At 36.6% G+C, this 19,527-nt stretch overlaps 1 protein-coding gene across 2 annotated transcripts; it reads right to left on the bottom strand.

Annotated features, from left to right (window-relative positions):
• Positions 1–1,311: 1,311 nt before the first annotated feature.
• Positions 1,312–19,223, bottom strand: LOC121877323 (calcium/calmodulin-dependent protein kinase type 1G-like). Of its 2 annotated transcripts, XM_042383017.1 has the most exons (10): positions 18,978–19,223; positions 16,248–16,384; positions 14,373–14,496; positions 11,925–12,026; positions 11,664–11,787; positions 9,269–9,376; positions 7,148–7,306; positions 6,382–6,470; positions 4,154–4,366; positions 1,312–3,742 (listed from the first exon to the last, which is right to left on the bottom strand). In XM_042383017.1, exons 1-10 carry the CDS (start codon positions 19,083–19,085, stop codon positions 2,789–2,791), a joined length of 2,118 nt encoding a protein of 705 aa, XP_042238951.1. In that variant the 5' UTR covers positions 19,086–19,223; the 3' UTR covers positions 1,312–2,788. The 2 variants fall into 2 exon arrangements, with proteins under 2 accessions (XP_042238951.1, XP_042238952.1); XM_042383018.1 differs by lacking the exon at positions 9,269–9,376.
• Between the last annotated feature and the right edge of the window lie 304 nt (positions 19,224–19,527).

Here is a 19,527-nt window from a genome sequence, read left to right as displayed (position 1 = left end):
CATCTTGAGCTTTCAAAGGGTATTACTGTAATGTTGTAATGTATATATCCCTAATTGTATTAATTCTTATGGGGGAAAATTCTTCATTATAAAACGTTTCACTCTAAGTTGCATTTCTCTGGAACACATGTCTGACTTTAACTGGGAGTCAATACATTTTGATTAAAAATGGTGTTAGAGGGAATTCTTGATGTAAGTAAACAAAAGAGCCTAGCTACTCTATTCAAGACAGGAATAAACTTCTTCAGTAGGCAATAAGGCAGGTTAACCCACAGAGAATTATGCCCCAAGTAAGCTGTTGGATACATTACCTGGGATAATGGGTTTTGGAGAAAATCCAGTGTATGATGCTGACACTGTAGGTGGAGGAGTGCAGCACAGACTTGCCAATTATTGAGAAAATGAGCATGATTGCTCTTATTAAACTCCATAACCCAGCATTTGAATGTAAGAACCTCTAAAAAGTGAGTATTAGGTAGGTTATAGGTCCAACTACCTTAAGGTGGACTACCAGGTGGACCCCCCACCAAATATCCAAAATGGAACTCTCCTTAAGTACTACTTTGGGCCATACTAAAATATCCCCGTAAGAGTTCAGGCCACACGAATCACATACAGTAGTTGGGAGTAGTCCCTAGACAGTGCTGGATTGTGTAGTTCCTATATCACATATAGAGAGTGAAAGTGGGACCCATAGCCATGACGGCCCATTAGGGACAGTGTAGATACAGTACACTGTATACAGTACTGTACTAAGCACACCAGGAGACAGCATGGCCGGTACTGCTCTCAACCACATTCACTTCCCCAAGTAGTAAATTTGGGTACTCATTTACAGCTGGGAGAGCTGGGAATCGAGCCACCAACTCCTGAAACAGGAGGCGAGCGCTGTATCCACTTGACCGCTGTACTCCATATCACATATTGGCTAACCTCAAATTGAATTGTAAGGCAATTGCAAATAAATTTGCAAAGTAATAATTAATTTATTGCAAATACCTGTACTGTATACTTCCCCAGCTGCATTCATGGCGTCACTCAGCCAGTGCGCACTTTCCAAGATGTCTAAATGCTCAGTAGCCACTTTTCCTTCCAGTTCAAGGAAAAGAAAAAGAAAAGAAATGTATTGAATTTAAAAATTAAATAAAATTTTTGGATGAACCTAGTTGTGACATGATTCACCAGTTGTGTCACACTGAAAGGGTTAAAAACACAATTTCACAGCAAGCTGAGATATATTATGCTACTGTATTATTATTTTTCTTTTTTTGCAATTTTCTTAGTTTTTGCTTAGTTATCCTGATTTTTCGATTGGTGCGCCAATTTTTTTTTTTAATTTCTTGGTTGTGTTTATTAAGTTAGTAAACCTTTTAAGCATTGTTTGGTGAATATTTTGGGCCTCTGGTCCCTAAGGCCTTATTTTGTATTGGAGTCCATGAATTTTACATTTTTCACATTATTTTTTTTTTCAATTCACAAACATTCTTGGTCCTTATCTTGCAAAATAACCTGAGGCTGTTGTAACTAAAAATATTATTCTTTTTTATGACATAAATTATCTATAAAATATTCACGAGTGTAAAAGCACAATTTTTTACTGGTCAAAGAGTATATGACCAGATGCACAATAATGAAAATATATGTTAGAGAAAATTGAAAATGAGCAATATTGACAAATTGAAAAATAGATATTCAATGGCAACATGTTACACCGCATGTCTGACAAAAATTCCATGACATCAAGGGGGAATTCCTTGGAGTTATGGTCATGGTGAATACAGTACAGTACATTGTTTATACCAATTTACCCAAAAACAAAAAACAAAATTTTCATTCCTTTATCTGTCATCTTGTATACGACAGGATTTTTTGCTTCAGTGAATGGTTTAAGGGATATTAGTTGCAACACGGAGGTACTGAAATAATTATTCAGCTAGTTCCTGCCACTAATGTTGAGAGGCTTGGGTTTTAAGCCCTTAGACTTTGGATGGTATATATGAGCCAACAAAGCCAGACATTAGGTTATCAATGTCATCTTCTGATATATGATGTACAATACTGACCACAGAAAATAAATTTCACCTTCTTTCATCTACAATGTCATCCCCAATGATTTGATGAATGATCAATTGCCGAGTTACTTATCACAACAATACCTGTGCTTTAACTTTGAATCTACAACCTGAAACAGCTTATTTACCAATTAATTGCCAATTATATTTATTGTACATCTGGAATGAGCAACAATGCTCTTTGTGCAGCCCCAAAGCAAATTATAGATGTAATCAAAGTACTGTACTGTAATATGCTGCTACCCATCTAAAGAATAGGAAATGTTTAAGGGTATGACTGTTTCATTTGCCAATTGTACTTGCAGCTCTGAATTTGCAAGGGAAAATAAAGACACCCTTTTAAGTTTCTAGTACAAGTGACACTCAATAAAATGTATAGATGACCTGTATGCATCCTTGATGAATGAATAAGTGAGATTTGGCTGTCTTTTGTATCCTTTAGTTAAACCATTTATCTTATGTCCAACTTTTTCTTTTAATTTCAGAATTATATATAAGCTGTATGGAAATGTTTATATACATATATTAGTATATATATACAGTATATAGTATATACAGTATATATATATAAATATATATACACACAAAACACATAAAATAACTTCAAAGTATGGCACATGAATTATCCATCAATGATACATAATATTACTTTTCCATTGTACATAATGGGTGAAAATATTTAACTATTTCTTGAACTTTCAGGAAGTCTGTTAAACCTACGGATCTAATGACTCGCTTATCCATGGAAAATTATCAAATGTCTCATCAAAGTCATTTTCATCAAGTGGACTAAAATTATTATTATTGGATAGCAAAGCACCATTAATAAAATTGTTTTTACCAATCTGCCTTTCAGAATTCACAGCTTGATGATAGCTATGACGCAGATTCCCAGTACTATTGAAACTACTTTTCTTTGGTGTACTTGTAACCAAATCACAGAAAAATTCCTCTTTCAAATTTTCACACTGTTCAAGAAATGTTTCTGTCAACTGTGCGCTATCGGGCTGAGACTTGTGAGCTGCACTGTTGCTGGTACGAGATCGTGGCAAAGCTACCTGGCCTTCCTTAAGTTTCCTCTGAGCACTAAGAAACTCGTCGCTAGCACACTTCTTGTACACACCATTCATTCCACTAATAACACTGGAGGCAACATTATCTACTGGAGCTGAAGCTCCAAAATGCTCTTCATCCTCCCACGCTGTCCATCGTGGTCTTCTCTGTCCCCGCACATTGACGAGTAAAGGGGATACTGCTGTTGGTAGGGCACTGGCACTTACTGCTCCTTGAGAACGTACCCGACGTGGAGGGGGTCCGCCCTGACCCCGAGCTAGCCTTAAAAGGGGACTTTGGAGTAGGGGAACAGCAGCACCATTGTGACCACCAGCTGATACACTTTTAACCAAAGAGTCATGGTGACCTAGTCTGCCAGGATGAAGTAAAGGGGAACTAGCTGAACGCTGGCCTGGTCGCCAGCAACTTTGGTCTTTGTTAGGTGGCTTCAAGAGGGAAGGAAGTGGTGAATTCTGTGTAGAGTGCTGGCTAATATTCATTACGTCATTCATACCCACAACCACTCTTTTGGGTGTACTTGTCAGACCCCCAAATTCGTGGAAGCTTCTCCTAGTTTTACTTTCAATATACTCCTCTAGTATTTTCCTTGGGGAAATCTGAAAGATGAAAAATGTATATAAGTTACCTTCATAGGTATACCTTTTGCACAATCATAGTACTGTACAGTAGTGTTATATATGTAATATATGAATTGCACAACTTGGGTACAGTACTAACCATTCCCACAATTTCATGTGTTAAAAAGAAAAAACACACATAAATAATATAGATATGTTTTGTGTATATGTATTGTATTGTATCAGCTATTACATAATTAAAGTTCAGGTGGCTTGCATATGTGCGTATGTATGTATGTATGTATGTATGTATGTATGTATGTATGTATGTATGTATGTATGTATGTATATATATATTACTAAAAAATATCTTGTTATGTTTCTGTATTCATTAGGGAAATTAATCTACATAATATATAATGTACTGCTAAACATTAATTATACACTAACTTTTTTCTCCTTTACTTCGTCAAAATCAAAGTTTTGGAAGAGCTCTTCACGCTGCAGTTGATAAAAGGAGTGAAGTCGAGCCATGGGGTCACGACGAAGGAGACTACTAATTACTGACCTCATAGCATTAGATGCGCAGTCTGGAGGCTCATACTCAAACTTTGATACAGCCAAGTTCATTGTTAGATGATCATCAAAGCCACTCACAGGATACTGAAGTCAAATAAAAATGAAATGCATAATTAAGATAGTAATGTAATAAGCAATCCACATTCACCTACAACCAATTAAGTCATTCCCTGAAATAAAATTAGAGTAGAAGTATCAGAACATGTTCCGAAGTACTTCTATCCACTCTTAACTGTGGAACACATCAACCCTTCCCAGAATCAATATCACCTATTTGTCACTTCATTCTGCTTCCATTTATAGAGGACTGTAGGGAAAAGATAGCTCATAGCCACAATGTAGTCACCTACTATGAACATTTACAAGGCGACTGAAAGCATCAGTCATGTGGGACTGGCATCACGTCACAAACGGCTTGAGATAGGATAGTTATATCTCCTCCTATTGGACTAGATAATTTTGAAGTGGTTGGGTGTATTTTATAAGCTGGAACCAATAAGATTAAACAGTACTAGTAGTATTAACTCATACAAGACAACACTCACACAATCTTAGTGGAGATTCAAACCTGGGACTAAAGAACTGCCAGACCAGTATGAAAACAAATGCACTGCCATAAACATTCATGAGACTTCTCAAATATGAAAGGAATACAGTATATCTGTAGATTCTCCTTAATTACTAAATTATGTATTAAGAGAGCAGAGTCAGTGAAGAGTGAAAGATATGGAGCAAGAATAAACTTTATTTTCCCTTCTGTTCAAAGCTTCCTTAAAATTTTTTAGCCCAACTAAACCCATTCCTGTGAAATGATCTTAACTATAGTCTACTTCATTCCTGGCAATATTACCTTAATTAGCGTATCCAAAAGCATAACCCAAATAAATGATACCTCAGGTGATGCTAAACCATAAATTTTAATAATTATCTTGTTTTCTTTTTAAAAAATCAAATTGCCTTTCCCCTTCTTTCACCATCTTACTCAACCCACATGATCCTGCTTTTGGTGCTTCTTTCACCGTCCTTACCTTTGTAGTAAAGTCATCTATTAAAATAAATTGTTCAATGTACTTTAAAGCATCTTTTACCTTCTTTCAAGAATTAAAAGCTCTTCTAAAACTTCATCCTAATTATAACCTACTGGTGCATAAACATCAAACCTGACAAACAGAACTCTGTCTAACACTGCCCAATATACAACTATTGTACAGTACTTTTGTTTTATAATATTACAGAGCAGTATCTACATCTCTCACATGTTTCTCATCACATGAATAAATAAAGTGACATTCTACTCTACTAATGCTATTTGAACCTGTGCATCTTAGTTAACGTAATTCCAAGGTGTCCAGCTGCAACTTTTTCATCTCCCTCCAAACATTTGTAGGCTTCCCACCTTCGTATAAATACAGACAACAACAAAAACTGGTATCCAATTACTGTAAAGAATTCATATTATTTAGCATGTCTCAAGTGCTTAGTTATAATGCTATATACAGTATAGAGATGTTAGAGAATTATGTCTTAAATACGGTACCTAGTTAAGAGGGATGTTATGCTAATATGTCTAAACTTTACAGCTAAGTAGTTATAAGTGATGGTGTTATACTAGAGGGTGGTCCAATTAAGTGGAACCATAGGGAGTAAAATACACTGACTTGCCTACACACATTTACTTACAGTATCAATTCAACATGGTTGTCATTATTATCAATACAATTTTGTAATTTGGTGATCCACTGATGCTGATCTCTAACAAACAGTATCCGCACAATTAATAATTTATAATCAAGCTTCAGCACGACAATTAAATTTTTAAGCTTCCTCTCCAATTTCAGCAGATACCATTCCAGTACAGTATTAGTACTGGAGAAGCTGACTGCAGAAGCTTAGTTACCTTTTTCTATTTGCACATACTGTACAACTAAGCTTTTCAGTTTCTATTATTCTCAGTGTTTCCACTTAAAATGGATCATCTTGTAGTATGTATCACCTGTCCAACTATGATGTTCTAAGTGGGGATTTTACACTAGTCTGTCTGTTTTGTACAGCAAAGAAGTTATAAATAATGATGATATACAGGTACAAGTATGTCTCACCTGTCCAGCTAAGAGACTATATGTGATGATGCCAAGTGACCACCAATCTACGCTGTGATTGTACTCTTCTCCTCGTAACACTTCTGGTGCTTCAGGAAAAAAGAAAAGAAATGGTTTATTGTAATTACAGTCCTGCAGACAGGATTCTAAAAAAAAGGAGGCCTGTGTTCAGCCAAATTTAACTAAATAAATCCTTAGCTCTAATTTAAACCTAGTTGTCTTTGAAATAGACCAGTTTTTTATCAATTTTATAGATAGATTATATGAAGACAGTTTTCGTTTGCAAAGTGCAGTACTAAAGAAAAATGAGGGTTTGATCCTGAAATCTGTTTTTCTAGTAAAGCCTGTAACTGGGCAGTTGTTGTCATGGGATATAGAGTGATAAGCTAAACCCCTTATTCTTAGCATGTGAAATAACAAAAGTTGCTCACTGAAGAGATTCAACTAGAAATTAAGTTTTTTACCAATACAGTAATCCCATTTTGGTCCCTGATGAATATATCAAGAATAATTTTGGGGATTTCCTCTTTTTGTGATGTTTTCTCAATGAATCCCTATAACCATACACTTTTAATCCCTGTCTTATCTTGTGTGTGACTCCTCACTCCCCTTGGGAGCTTCCCTCTCACAAAATGCACTCACAAAAGAGCTACATATTTCTTTTGCCCTATCTATTTTCCTTATTCCCTCTTCCATTCTCACCTTTCCTTCTCATAATGTAGGCTGTCTCTCTTATTCCCTGTCAGACAAACACATCAGAACTTACCCATGAATTGCAGAGTACCACAGATTGTGGTTGTTCTTCCACCATAACTAAGCCATTTAGCCAGACCAAAGTCTATGATTTTGATATGACCATCAGCATCTAAAAGAATATTCTCCATTTTGAGGTCTCGGTAGATTATCCCAGCATTGTGTAGGAAATCTGTGTTGAGAAAGAGAATTGTTATACAAATGCATTATTATTATTATTATTACAACTGTAATGTTACTGAGGAAGAAGAGGGGACACTGTATTCCTGCCCCTCCCCATAAGGCAGGTACTGTAGACATTGGAACCCTCCAAAAGCAACTCATTTTTTGTGATGTTGAAGGGCAAGGATTTGTTCCATCCAACCCCCCTACCCCTAGAAATCAATGAAAATTATATTGAAGATGCTAACTCAGCATCACCTGAAAGCTCTTGACAAGAGGTTCTGAAAGAACACAATCTTAATATTGAAAGCTTCAATATGGATAACTTGAATATAACTTTATTATGAAAACCAGCATTTATTGCCATGTTCTCCTTGAGACTAAGACATGTTCAACGTGGGTATAAAACAATAAACCAACACAGGACACGTTCCCTGACATCTTATCATAATTATACAATAGTGATGTGCATGAATAGTTACGTGGTAGAAACGACAGCACGCTTTAATTATACATTATCACCTGCTACGCTACATATCCATTCTTTTCAGAGTGGCTCACACTTTCAATTTGGGTTGTAATGTGTTTGTAGACAATCCAGTTGCATTTTTTGGCACTGTTTTCTATTATTGCAACATTTTAAAGGCTAAAAGACACCTTTAACACTCAAGTAAACACAATAGGTTTTGCTGTCAGTTAGGTAATTGCTCCTGATAGATGCTTCCCAGGAAAATACATGAGAGCTATAGTATAAGATAACTTCAATGCTACAATGAATACTATTCTCTAATGCCCCATAATGAAAGGGATCTAGATGAAATCTGTAATACCTAGAACTGCTGATCTGTTATCAAGAAACTGTATGGTCCTTCCCCAAAGCATATCTCTCATGCATTGAAGAAAAAAACCAGTTCAATAAAGTTGAATGGAAAACTTAAATTAAATGGGAACTCAGGTTCTAAGGTATAGATGAAACTTGAGGTCCCTAAAAACTGACCAAGTCATTCTGAAAATCATACTTCACAGACAATAAGTTCTCAGCTCCAACATAAAAGCTGAGCCAAGCTCTACTGACATAGAGAGATGTTTGAGGTGGACAAAAGTTATAGTGGTTATTAATTTGATGACCACTGCTCTGAGCATCAATTTACTGGTTACTGGTGTACAGTATTTCATGTTGATGGTATTAATGAAGGTAATTATCCTCTCATTCCACATCTAAAGACATCATTTTATTGATCATACCATTTTTGTATGATTGAACAAATTTTTTTCACTGTATGTACATAGTAAACATTGTACTGGACACACATACATACAGTATTACCGCTCTACAACAAACTTCTATATACAGTCTGTTTTCCTATACACAAGGCATTCTACCATTAGGTAAAGGCTCATAACTCCACTTACTTTGTTTATCCACGTACCTCTTATCAATATAAAGATATAGGCTAATGGACCCTGGAAAAATACTCTCAACTGGGCATACAGAAGGCATGCAAACCTTTGAGGGAACACACGAGAGTGAGCGCATAGTAGAACACAGGATAATGAGGTACAGTACTCAATACACACATAAAAATGACCATCAATAAGCATAATTTCTGCTGTCTTATTAACAAATCATTTACAGTTAAATTATCCAAATTAACAAATATAAAAATAAGATTATGGCCAAGTTGAAAAGAACAGGTTAAAGTTAAAAATATTCTTGCGTAAGTGAAATAATGAAACTATAACAGTATGAAAAATATGGGACCATAACAGCCATCCTTACAGTTCATACAGTTGCCAAACATTCACAACAAGGTCAAACTCTCTTAGTGTACCATATGATTTTTTTTTGAGTTACTGACAAAAACTTAGAAATCAAATCATTAAGTTTAGTTATTAATAGCAACACAATTAGTTGCATTTGTCCCTCCATGGAAAAGGGATTCAAAATCAGACTGACTAGTGACAATCTTACCAAGTGCAAGTGCAATCTGTGCTAAATAGATCTTGACAAGGTTTTCTGGTAGGCGGCCTAGAGATCTCCACAGCTGCTGCAGTTCACCATATCCAACAAATTCTGTCACTAACACAAAGAAAATATTGTGATGAAACCATCTACACAATAATAAGGCAAGCATTGGAATCCACAAAACACCAGTCCAGCCTCTGTTACAGTATTTTTCTTCACTGTCTCATTTACTGTAAAGTATTAAAAATAAATCTCTATGATGGTAATTCCATAACAAGGATTGGACAAATAAATGCATTGTGCTCCTCCTGTCCTAGTTTCAGATTAAACTGAGAAACAAGTTAGATGATTGTTTATTTGATGATTCACACAAGTACGACTTTCTCTCACCCAGTATTTGGGACTTGAGCCGACAGTCAAAAGTCCTAAAGCTTGTGAAGTTAATGGCACGTTTTATAAACCCTGAAGGTAAAGATTTGTTTCATTTTCTTGCAATTATAAATAAGGTACGTATCTAAAAAAATAAAATAAAAAATTATTCATCACATTTACTTCTCATTTGGTGTAAATCCAATGATAAATAAATACCTAAATACCTTGTTTCTAACTCTTCAATGGACTTTTTTAACCTACTGAATTTGATCTTAACAGAGTACAAAAAAGTGATAGTCTGGTGTCATTCTTTCCAACACTGAAGTACTGATAAAGCCATACTGAGAGAGCATTAGACTAAAGTTCACACAAATGTAACAAACAATCCCACAAATTTAAAATGTACACCTAAAGAGTGGTAGAAGAACACTGGTTTCTTGTGTACAAACTATTCAGTCAAGAGAGCTTTTTAGGTTCTTAATAACAAACACAAAATTTAGGACTTTTTTCTCTGTTTTAGGCAATACTTTACTATATATGAAGCCAATTGTCATCAAAGCAACATATATACTAATACATATTAATATCATCATCTAAATTATTACCATAAACTGAATAAACATAAACTGCCTACAGTGATCATTATAAAATACAAGCAGAAGGAATTACTGTAGTACAAAATATATGAAAAGGTACAAATACAGTATCTCAAAAAAGTATCTGCCAGGATGGGTCCAATGACTTCCTAAATGGTTGGTATGTGTGGCTCTGTGGCTCACTGATCCTACTACCGGGTACATTAGGTAACCAAACATCTATTAATTATGCCAAAATAAATACTGTACACATTGCATTACAGTATTAATTATATACCAAAGTCAATGCATGTCCCAATATCTATCATCTGTGGTTTAATAATGTTGCATACTGTATGGACAGATACTTTCTTGAGATATTGCTAATAATACTTTCAAAGCAAAAGAAAAAGTTAAGGCCCTACAGTGAAAAGTGAGTCAACTCCCTTTAAAATCTTGCCAGGCCCATACTGTATTTATAGTGTTTTCTACAGTAAACACCAGCTAGAGCAAAATGAGGTTCATACTATTTTGCTACAAACCCTAAGAAAGTGTTCTGAAAACAACTAGGAAATGCCTAATCAAAGCAGTGTTACATACCAATACAGTATACTATATGTAAGAGTCAGAACTTAACCCTAGCTGTTGCAATAAGGGACCTTCTCCATGTTTTTCCTCTTTGATTTACTGTATTCTTATTGCTTTAGTCTTAAGACTTCTTCAATTTATCTAAATAATTCCTACAGTCATCAGTGATACAAAATAATTTGATAACATCAATATAATTGTGAAGAAATTAATGGGAGATTTTATGAAAATTACATTGTAGCAGGTGATGAGTGTGTATATAACAGATGCTACTGCCCTCCATACTGAATGTAGGAGTTCATTCAGCCCAGCTGTTCTCATCCTGTTGTGAGGTTATAGATTATGTGTAAAGACAAAAAGTGTATGTCTAATAGAAGTAAAGGTTCTTACATTATTATATGAAGATTTATCAAATGAACAAGATGCTAATAACAATTTCGGGAACCACAGAGGGTCACACAGTACAAAATTTGGGCATGAATAAAAAATGAGGTTAAAGCCGAGTCACGAAATAACAGCCCGGGTCCAGGGGTTTCAGGAAGATTAGACAAGAGTAATGGCACTACAAGGGTTAAAAATACAGGACAAAAAAGTCCTCTCTGGAATTTCTACTGTAATAAGATTATAGCAACAGATAGGGTCAAGAGGAATAATGTAGCACTAGTCCTTCGAGTACAGTGTAAGGAATAATTTAAGTTGGCCCCTAGGAGCAACAATAGTGCTTTCATACATGGCTAATAAAATAATGTGCGGGCCTATTTTTAGCAAATCCCCTTTGATAACACTGACAGTACATTGTTTGTTTTACAACTAGGTCTCCGGGATTCTATTTCTGATACTGACAGCAGTGAACACAGAGTACTTACTGACAAGAAGAAGCTTGCGGGTCTGCCAGAAATGTATGAGAGGAGTGATGAATGGGTGATGACTACAAACATGCTGGATCATTACTTCTTGCTTCACCTGACCCACTGCATCTAGACTGCACACCTGAAAGTTTTTAATAATTAATACTATGCAGAAAGTTACCTAATGTTATCACTTAGACATAACCACAGATCTTTTCTCTGACAATGTTATGACTCTAAAAGATATAGAACATTTTGAGGAAAATTATTATACTATACCTGTGATTTTGATAGTACTTTCATCGCATATTCTTTGTTGGATGTTGCACATTTCACATGGAATACTTGCCCAAATGCCCCTCTGCTAATTTCACCAAGGAACTGGGAAATAAATAAATTCACCAGTCAAAATTCATCAAACTTGAACATTTTAATTATTTACTGTATTGTTTTAATTGAAAATATGAAAATAGAAATGTACATGAGACTCTTCCATATCAAAGTTATATTTTTTTTTTGCTAATTTTGACAATTCATGGACAACTTCTCTGTACAATGGTTTAAAAAATGCAAGGGACGATTTTGATAATTTTCAGTAGTTTCACTCACTCTAGATTTTTTTTTTATTGATTCTAGCACATGTGAAAGATAAGGGAGATGCCCTGCAGTCACCCAGTAGCTTGGTACTGTCAAGGAAGGAATTTGCTGAACTTGTGTTCAATGTACAGTCATATCTTTTGTAGTATTTTCAGTGAGACATTAATAAATTGTTAAATTATCAACTACCTGTACCTAAAACTCTTTAATGTTCAATTTTGCATTTAAGTGTACAGCTCCTGCCCGACTTACGACGGGGTTAGGGACCCAAATCCAGGTCGCAAGTCGAAAATGCTTAAATAATACATAGAAAATCTAAAATGGGTATCTCTTTTTCTTCTCAGCACCACAAAACTCTCACTTTTAAGCTTGCCAGCCATTTTAAATGGAATTACAATCGAAAATTTTGTCTGTGTACTGACGTTGGGAATTGAAAATACGTAATTTGACAAAATTTTGGTACGACTGAGGCAGGTTGTAAATGCGGGTGGTCGTAAGTCGAGTAGGTCGTAAGTCGGGGAGGAGCTGTACAGTGAGTTCTGCTATAATGCTTGTTTTGATAACGCGAATTTGCTCTTACGCGATTTATGAATTCGGAACAATATTTGTATAACGCGAACGCTTGTTTGCTATAACGCGATTTTTGCTTACTATTTCTCCAATTTTGTGGTATTAACTGTGAATATGGTAAAGAAGAATATCTCCAAAAAGCGTTCTGATGATAGAATTCCCGGTGTTATCGTAAAAGAAAGGATATAACACTTGAAGAGAAGCTCGATGTTATCAACCTCAAAATCACCCTTCTCCCCCATCAAGTTACATTCATATTTTTTCAAGGTAAAGTGTTAAATTTACTGTATGATTTCATTATTAGATATGAATGTAACATTTATTTAGACTGTGCTATCCTTTGTGTTAGGCTAACTACTAAATTTTTTCGATTTCGAGCAATCTGCACCTAACCCTATTTTCTCCATAAGCCCTGTTATTTCTATTACGCGATTTTCTTTAACACGATATTTTACAAGAACACATTTATCGCGTTATAGCAGAACTACCTGTACATATGATAATATATAGGGCTCCATATCTTATACAGGGTTATATAGAGTATTGGATAAATGGATTGTCACAGAGATTCGTGAGACCTAACCCATATCTTTCCATTCCATAATGTATTCACAATTGTTATTTTCACAATTACACAACCCCTTTAGGAACAAGATCTTACATAACAATGAGGATATCAGTACTTCATAAAAATAACAATAAAAAATGAATTTAATACAATAAAAAGGTGAGAGATTTTCATAAGATATCACCGTTAGCCGGAACAATTGGTGCAGAGCACTTCCAGGTATGAGAGATTTCTGGGTAACGAGACGACTCTCTCAAAGCCGGAAAAAATCCCTCATCCCCGGAATTTTCCGGGCAACGGAAAATTTTTCTCGGAATTTCCAGAAAATGTGCCTGATTTTCATCTCTCAAAACCAGGAAAAAACACCCCCATCCCTGGAAATTTCCAGGTGCCGGGAATTTTTTTTTAATTTTCCAGAAAATGTGCCCCTCAGAAAATCGTTCCCAAAGCCGGAATTTTCCGGAAAATTACGGCTTTGGGAACAATTTTCTGAGAAAATTTTAATTATGGCTATCGGGGAGTTCCGGGCTTGAGGGATTCCGGCAAACGGAGATATTACTGTACTGTATTGCATTATGTACTTACCACTATAAACAAAGATTACACATTTACAGGTACTATACTGAGAAGGGTAAACTAAATTATTACAGGTACTCCTCGACTTACGACATACCCGATTTACGACAACCCGGACATCCGACCGCCGTGGTCGTATAAAATATTTTTCAAATTACGTATTTTCGAGTCCTGACGTTAGTGATCGCACTGTGTACTGACAAAATTTTCGTTTGTAATTCCCTTTAAAATAGCTGGCAAGAGTAAAAGAGAGAGTTCTTGTGGTGCTGAGAAGAAAAAGAGACACCCATTTTAGAATTTCTATGTATTATTTTCGCATTTTCGACTTACGACCAATTCGACTTACGACCCAGTCGTCGGGACGGAACCCCGTCGTAAGTCGAGGAGACTGTAGTTATACATACTGTAGTACTTACAATTAATTTCAGTTTTTCCTCGATGCCTACAGGAAACTCTGGTAAGAAGAGAGCTTCAGTCTGAGCTACTGGCCACACTGTTTTGCTGTGTGCATATTCATTCTCAAGAGTTGACTGGTGCCATCTAGAAAGAACAAATCCATATATTAAGAACACTTCATCAACAGCAGAACATAATTATGAAACAAAAATTACTTTTTCTCCTGCAAAGAAATTAACCTGAATTGTCTCTCCATTATATGAAGGATTGATTCCATTTAATAAACAGCTCTGGAGTTAGTGACTGACATTATACACCCCGCTATATCTGTAAGGTTAAAATAATAAAAAACTATTGCCAGAGTAGGCAGAGAGGCAGTGTCCTAGCTGGAGGCTGCATTGCTATGGTGAGCGTCTCGGAGACTTCGACAGTACAGTACACTAACTTGTATGTATATCTTTTACTTTTTATAATTTCATCATTACTATTTATATGCTTTCATTATTATATTTTATATGCCTACAATTTTAAGTTTGATGGTACAGTGTACAGTACAGTTAAGCTACTAGTGGTAATTCTAGCAAAATTTGTAAATAGGAGTTGGTAACTCTGGCGGGAATTAAGTTTCAGAGTTCGTAACACTGTTCATAGCACCAGCTGTTGTGGTGGTTATCATGGCCAAGATGCGGTTATGAGAATCTGGTGTCTTGCAACAAAATGTTTTGGAATATACCCGGTACTTCTCAAAAGCTAAGATCGAAATATACATAAGATAGGTTGATACACGAGTACAGTACAGTACAGTAGTATAAGGTAATCCAAAGTATTGCTTATAAAGGTAAGACAATGTAATTGTTACACAATCCCACATTGTATATCATTATACATATGATGAAAAAAAAAGATTTAATAGGTCATCAAGGTTTAATAACTGATGAGCTAAGGATATTTCCCTTATGGGCAAAATGGACTCCAGTGCAATTTCTTTTATCTCAATTCCAATTATCTGAATATTCTAGGTATATGAACTTTTGTCCCCTTCAGTCCCATTCGGTTAAAATTCAAATATAGTCCAACAATTCGAACACAACTGAAGTTAAGTGTCTGCCACCATTCGTGCTGTAACTGCTTTCCTTACAAGTGTGCTGGGTTTTTGGTTGCTGGAAGGTACTGGACTCTAAGTTCATGCTATGATAAGCAATGCAATTGATAGCTTGTATATCATAAAATACAATAGCACATGTACCCCCCCCCCCAAAGAAAATAGTTCCTCCCACACTCAAACCATCCTCTAAATGACGAGATATATTCAGCCGGGAAATCAACCAGCTGACTCCAAGATGTACTGTACGTGTGTATATGTGGGGACATCACATCACGGGCCAGGTGGGTAGGTGGGTGGCAAGGCAACTGGTGAGTCGGCAATGCAGTTACAGTCAACTGTCTCCACGTGTCCATGCATACATTCACTTCCCAAACACTCTATGCCACATTAGAGTATTGTAATGATTACTCCCAACTTTAATAGTTTTAGTACATGCAAAATTAGCAACATGCCAGCTTACAGGTCACCTCATCCAAATTTTGACCTAACATTAATTATTGCATGTTCTTGTAGGCACGTCCAGGTATCCCAACCTTACAGGTATCCAAACCATCACAGTCCAGATGAGTTCGGATAAAAGGAATTGTACTGTACTAAAATAATATCACATACACAGCAAGCTGTGCCTTATACAAATTCTTTCACACTGCAAAAAGATGAGTAAATTTATTGATAGGACCTGGGAAGGATGTATAAGACCATACAGGCAAATATCAATTCAGTTAGAACAAACAAAACATCCAAAATTCAGTGTGAGATAAATTATGACACTGAGTCAAGAATTAGATACCTTTTCCTTGATACTCTGGACCATGGTCGCCGGTTGGACTCATTGGCTGGTGCAGAGACAAAGGAGATGACAGAAAGGCCACTTAAAACAGAGAAGCGATGGGTCAAGTTTGTCGCGATGTCCACAATGCTGAATTGCTGAAATGGAAAAAAATTAATATATTTATTAAGACTAGACTCTTGTGAGGAAAGCACGATTGAGACAGAAGAAGAGGTGCACCGACATACAGGTACGTACTGTCATATCTAGTAATGTGTCCATAGTCTGTGAGTGCTGATATTTTATACGTGGTTTTAGGTAATAATGGGTTAAAACAACAAAACATTATTGGATCTAGTCTTCTTTATTATGTGGATAACATTCATACTCTCCATGCTAACTATTTTTGCCAAACTATATTATGAAGTTTAACTAAATTGAAAAAGTTATTTCTAAGCTCGCCTCTTAAGGAGACCTGATATTTGACTAAGGTATAAGGTATCTGTACAGTACAGTACTCTAATCCACTAATACCAAGTTCAGTGTCTGTATGAATCACTCATGACGGCTCTGGGAAAATATGTGAAGACCAGTCCCGCTACCACCACACTATTTAACTCGCACCGCGATAGAGCCTACTACTATCCACATTCATTCTACCGTCTCTTACACTATGCTTATCGGTTTCCTACCATTAAAAGAAAACTGATAGATTTATAGTGTAAATATTTATTGCTACACATACAGCATATTGGTAGTAAGGGCAGTGGAGTAAATTAAGGACTCGTCCACAATCTATTACTGCTGGTGTTTCATATTTGATTGTCTACATGCAAATTATCAGGGTTTTGTTTAAAAAAAAAATTATAACTGCACGTCATAAAATCACCAATACAGTACAGTATTTGAAAAAATAGTGATCATGCATGGCAATGACCACAACTCTGGCCCCTTACAACAGGAGGAGGTAAGGTCTGAATGGTTTATCTTCATCATCCGTAACATTTTATGGCCAGGATTACCTGATGTTAACTGTTGGTAAAACCAGAGGTATGTCCTCTCCCAACTCACCACCACAAACCCAAGTACAATACATTACAATACAGGCAAACCCCGTCATTCATAGCCTCGGTATTCGTAACCCCATTTATCAACAATCAATTTATTGTTACCCATTTCCACTATTCGTAATGGTTGCCCTGTTTATTCGCAAATTCTTACGAGCAAAAATTTTGAACCGCACGCTTCAACCGTAGCGTAGGACAGCGTGTGTACGTATTCCGCCGCCATACGCTCCTGCTCGCCTCAGTCTCACACATGCTGGCGTGTGTTTTGTGTGATCTCGCAATGCTTAAGCGACCAGCTACTAAAACTCCCAGCATTGTTGCCAAGAGATCACGTGTGGCAGTTACGTTGGACGTGAAATTGGATATCGTAAAAAGATATGAACACGGAGAAGGAACGCCAGTGATTGGGTGCGTGCACGGCTTGCCTCCCACTACGGTGCATTCTATAGTTAAAGGCGCCGACAAGTTCAAGGAGATGGCCGGGTCTGCAACACCACTGACGGCTACGAAGGTGACAAGGTTCTGTGATGCTGAGATGGAGAGTATGGAGCGGATGTTGAGCACGTGGATTGACGACCAGACCCAGCGCCTTAAAACACAGTGAGGAGAGTGAGGTGGCTGACGATCCCAGCCTCCTCTCACCCCAGTAAACCTTCACCCTCTCCCCTAATGCCAACTTCAGCAAGCAAGCAACACAGAACATCAGAGGTAAATTAACAGTCTACGTTTAAAACTTACCTCACACACCTACGCACATACACATTCAAACACTCACACACTCAAACATGTAAAGTATACTGTACTTGTAAACATATACGCCTAATAAACTCGCTTAGCGGATCAGCCTCAAGAACACACCTTGTCCATAAGAGGTATGACAGGTATTATTTATATTGGCCAAGGCTATATATAGGACCATCCAAATATGTCAAAATATGACATATCAGGATGGTCCTTTATTTAGCCACTTCCATTTATATTATTAGCATATAAATAACACAAACGTGTCGGTCTTTTGTGTTTATTTAATGGAACCAATTATGTCCATGGAAAATTGATAGTCTCTTGGAGCAAACATAAACAAGTATTGGCAGCTTCTCTGATAGTTGCCCATGTTGTGGCAGTGTGATGAGGATGAAAACACTGGACAACTATAAGTAAGAAATTTGCAACAGGTACCCCTTCATATTTCTTTCTATTTATGAGGTTAAAAATAAATTTTCATCTCCAGAAAATGTCCCTAAATTGGCTCCTTCTCATGAGTCTGACGTCTTAAGTATTACCAAAGAAACAAATGACCTTTGAAAACTAGGATTAAAGAGGAGTGAGTAGACATGATACCTCTGAGACGCAATGTTAGTTGCACTGAATTTTGCAATTCCTCACCAATATTTGCAAATTTATTGAGGTAAATTGTCTTCAATAGAAAAGTGTTTAAAAGTAGGTGGTTTACCTACACAAGCATTCTAAATTACAGTATTACTGTTGACTATTATCTAGGGTCTAGACAATGGTCAAGACCCTGCAGTACAAAAGAATTAGATTTTTTGTGTCAACCCTACAACAGACATGAATACCCAACATCTTCTCAAAGTTACCCATTTAATACATTATATGCAACTTCTATGGGGAAACAATGCCATTTGTAAAAGAAAAGAAATAAGGAGACGAGAAGATATGGTACCTCTGAGAAGCTGTGTCGGTGGCGCAGTGGTAGTCCTCTGCGGCCCCTGGGACCTGGCCCGCCGCCACTACCACTTGCCCCCTGCCTCTTAGCCAGCACTCCTCCCATCAGGACAGACGCCTCCTCCTTCCTTGGTCACCTTCACCACCTCCTCCACTCACACAAGTCATCCTCATGTCAGTGAAGCGAGTTTTGGCTGAATTTCATAAGCGAAACTGCGACCGAAAATTCTCCATCTTCGATTTGTGTTCGATTTGTTTACATCCTCTGCAGGGATAACAACGCTAAAAGATATGTTATTTAAGCCTGAGATATTGGTGGTGTTTACATTACAAGTTTGTGTGTTAACAAATATGTATTATTTTTATTATTATAGAAACATATATGATAAAAATACATCTACTTGTGGTGTGCTTGGAATTTGTTTTAAGCCATTAGGTCAGTCGGTGAAAGGGGGTTAGGGAGCACGTAAACTATTACTGTACCGTACACACGTCACAAGAGAACGGTGAAAGTCAGGCAGGCTTTACACCAGTGAATAATCTTACTT

Source organism: Homarus americanus, unplaced genomic scaffold (assembly GCF_018991925.1).
Source record: "Homarus americanus isolate GMGI-L3 unplaced genomic scaffold, GMGI_Hamer_2.0 scaffold367, whole genome shotgun sequence".
Lineage (NCBI taxonomy): Eukaryota > Metazoa > Arthropoda > Malacostraca > Decapoda > Nephropidae > Homarus > Homarus americanus.
Note: the sequence above shows the minus strand (reverse complement) of the source record. Positions and strands in the feature narration are given on the sequence as shown.

Excerpts from the sequence above, each read along its gene's own strand:
- LOC121877323 (XM_042383017.1), bottom strand. The coding sequence starts at position 19,085 with ATGGGAGGAGTGCTGGCTAAGAGGCAGGGGGCAAGTGGTAGTGGCGGC. Across the intron at positions 16,385-18,977 it reads ACCGACACAGCTTCTCAGAG|CAATTCAGCATTGTGGACAT; the intron begins GTACCATATCTT and ends TTTCCATTTCAG. Across the intron at positions 14,497-16,247 it reads TCCAGAGTATCAAGGAAAAG|ATGGCACCAGTCAACTCTTG; the intron begins GTATCTAATTCT and ends TGTTCTTTCTAG.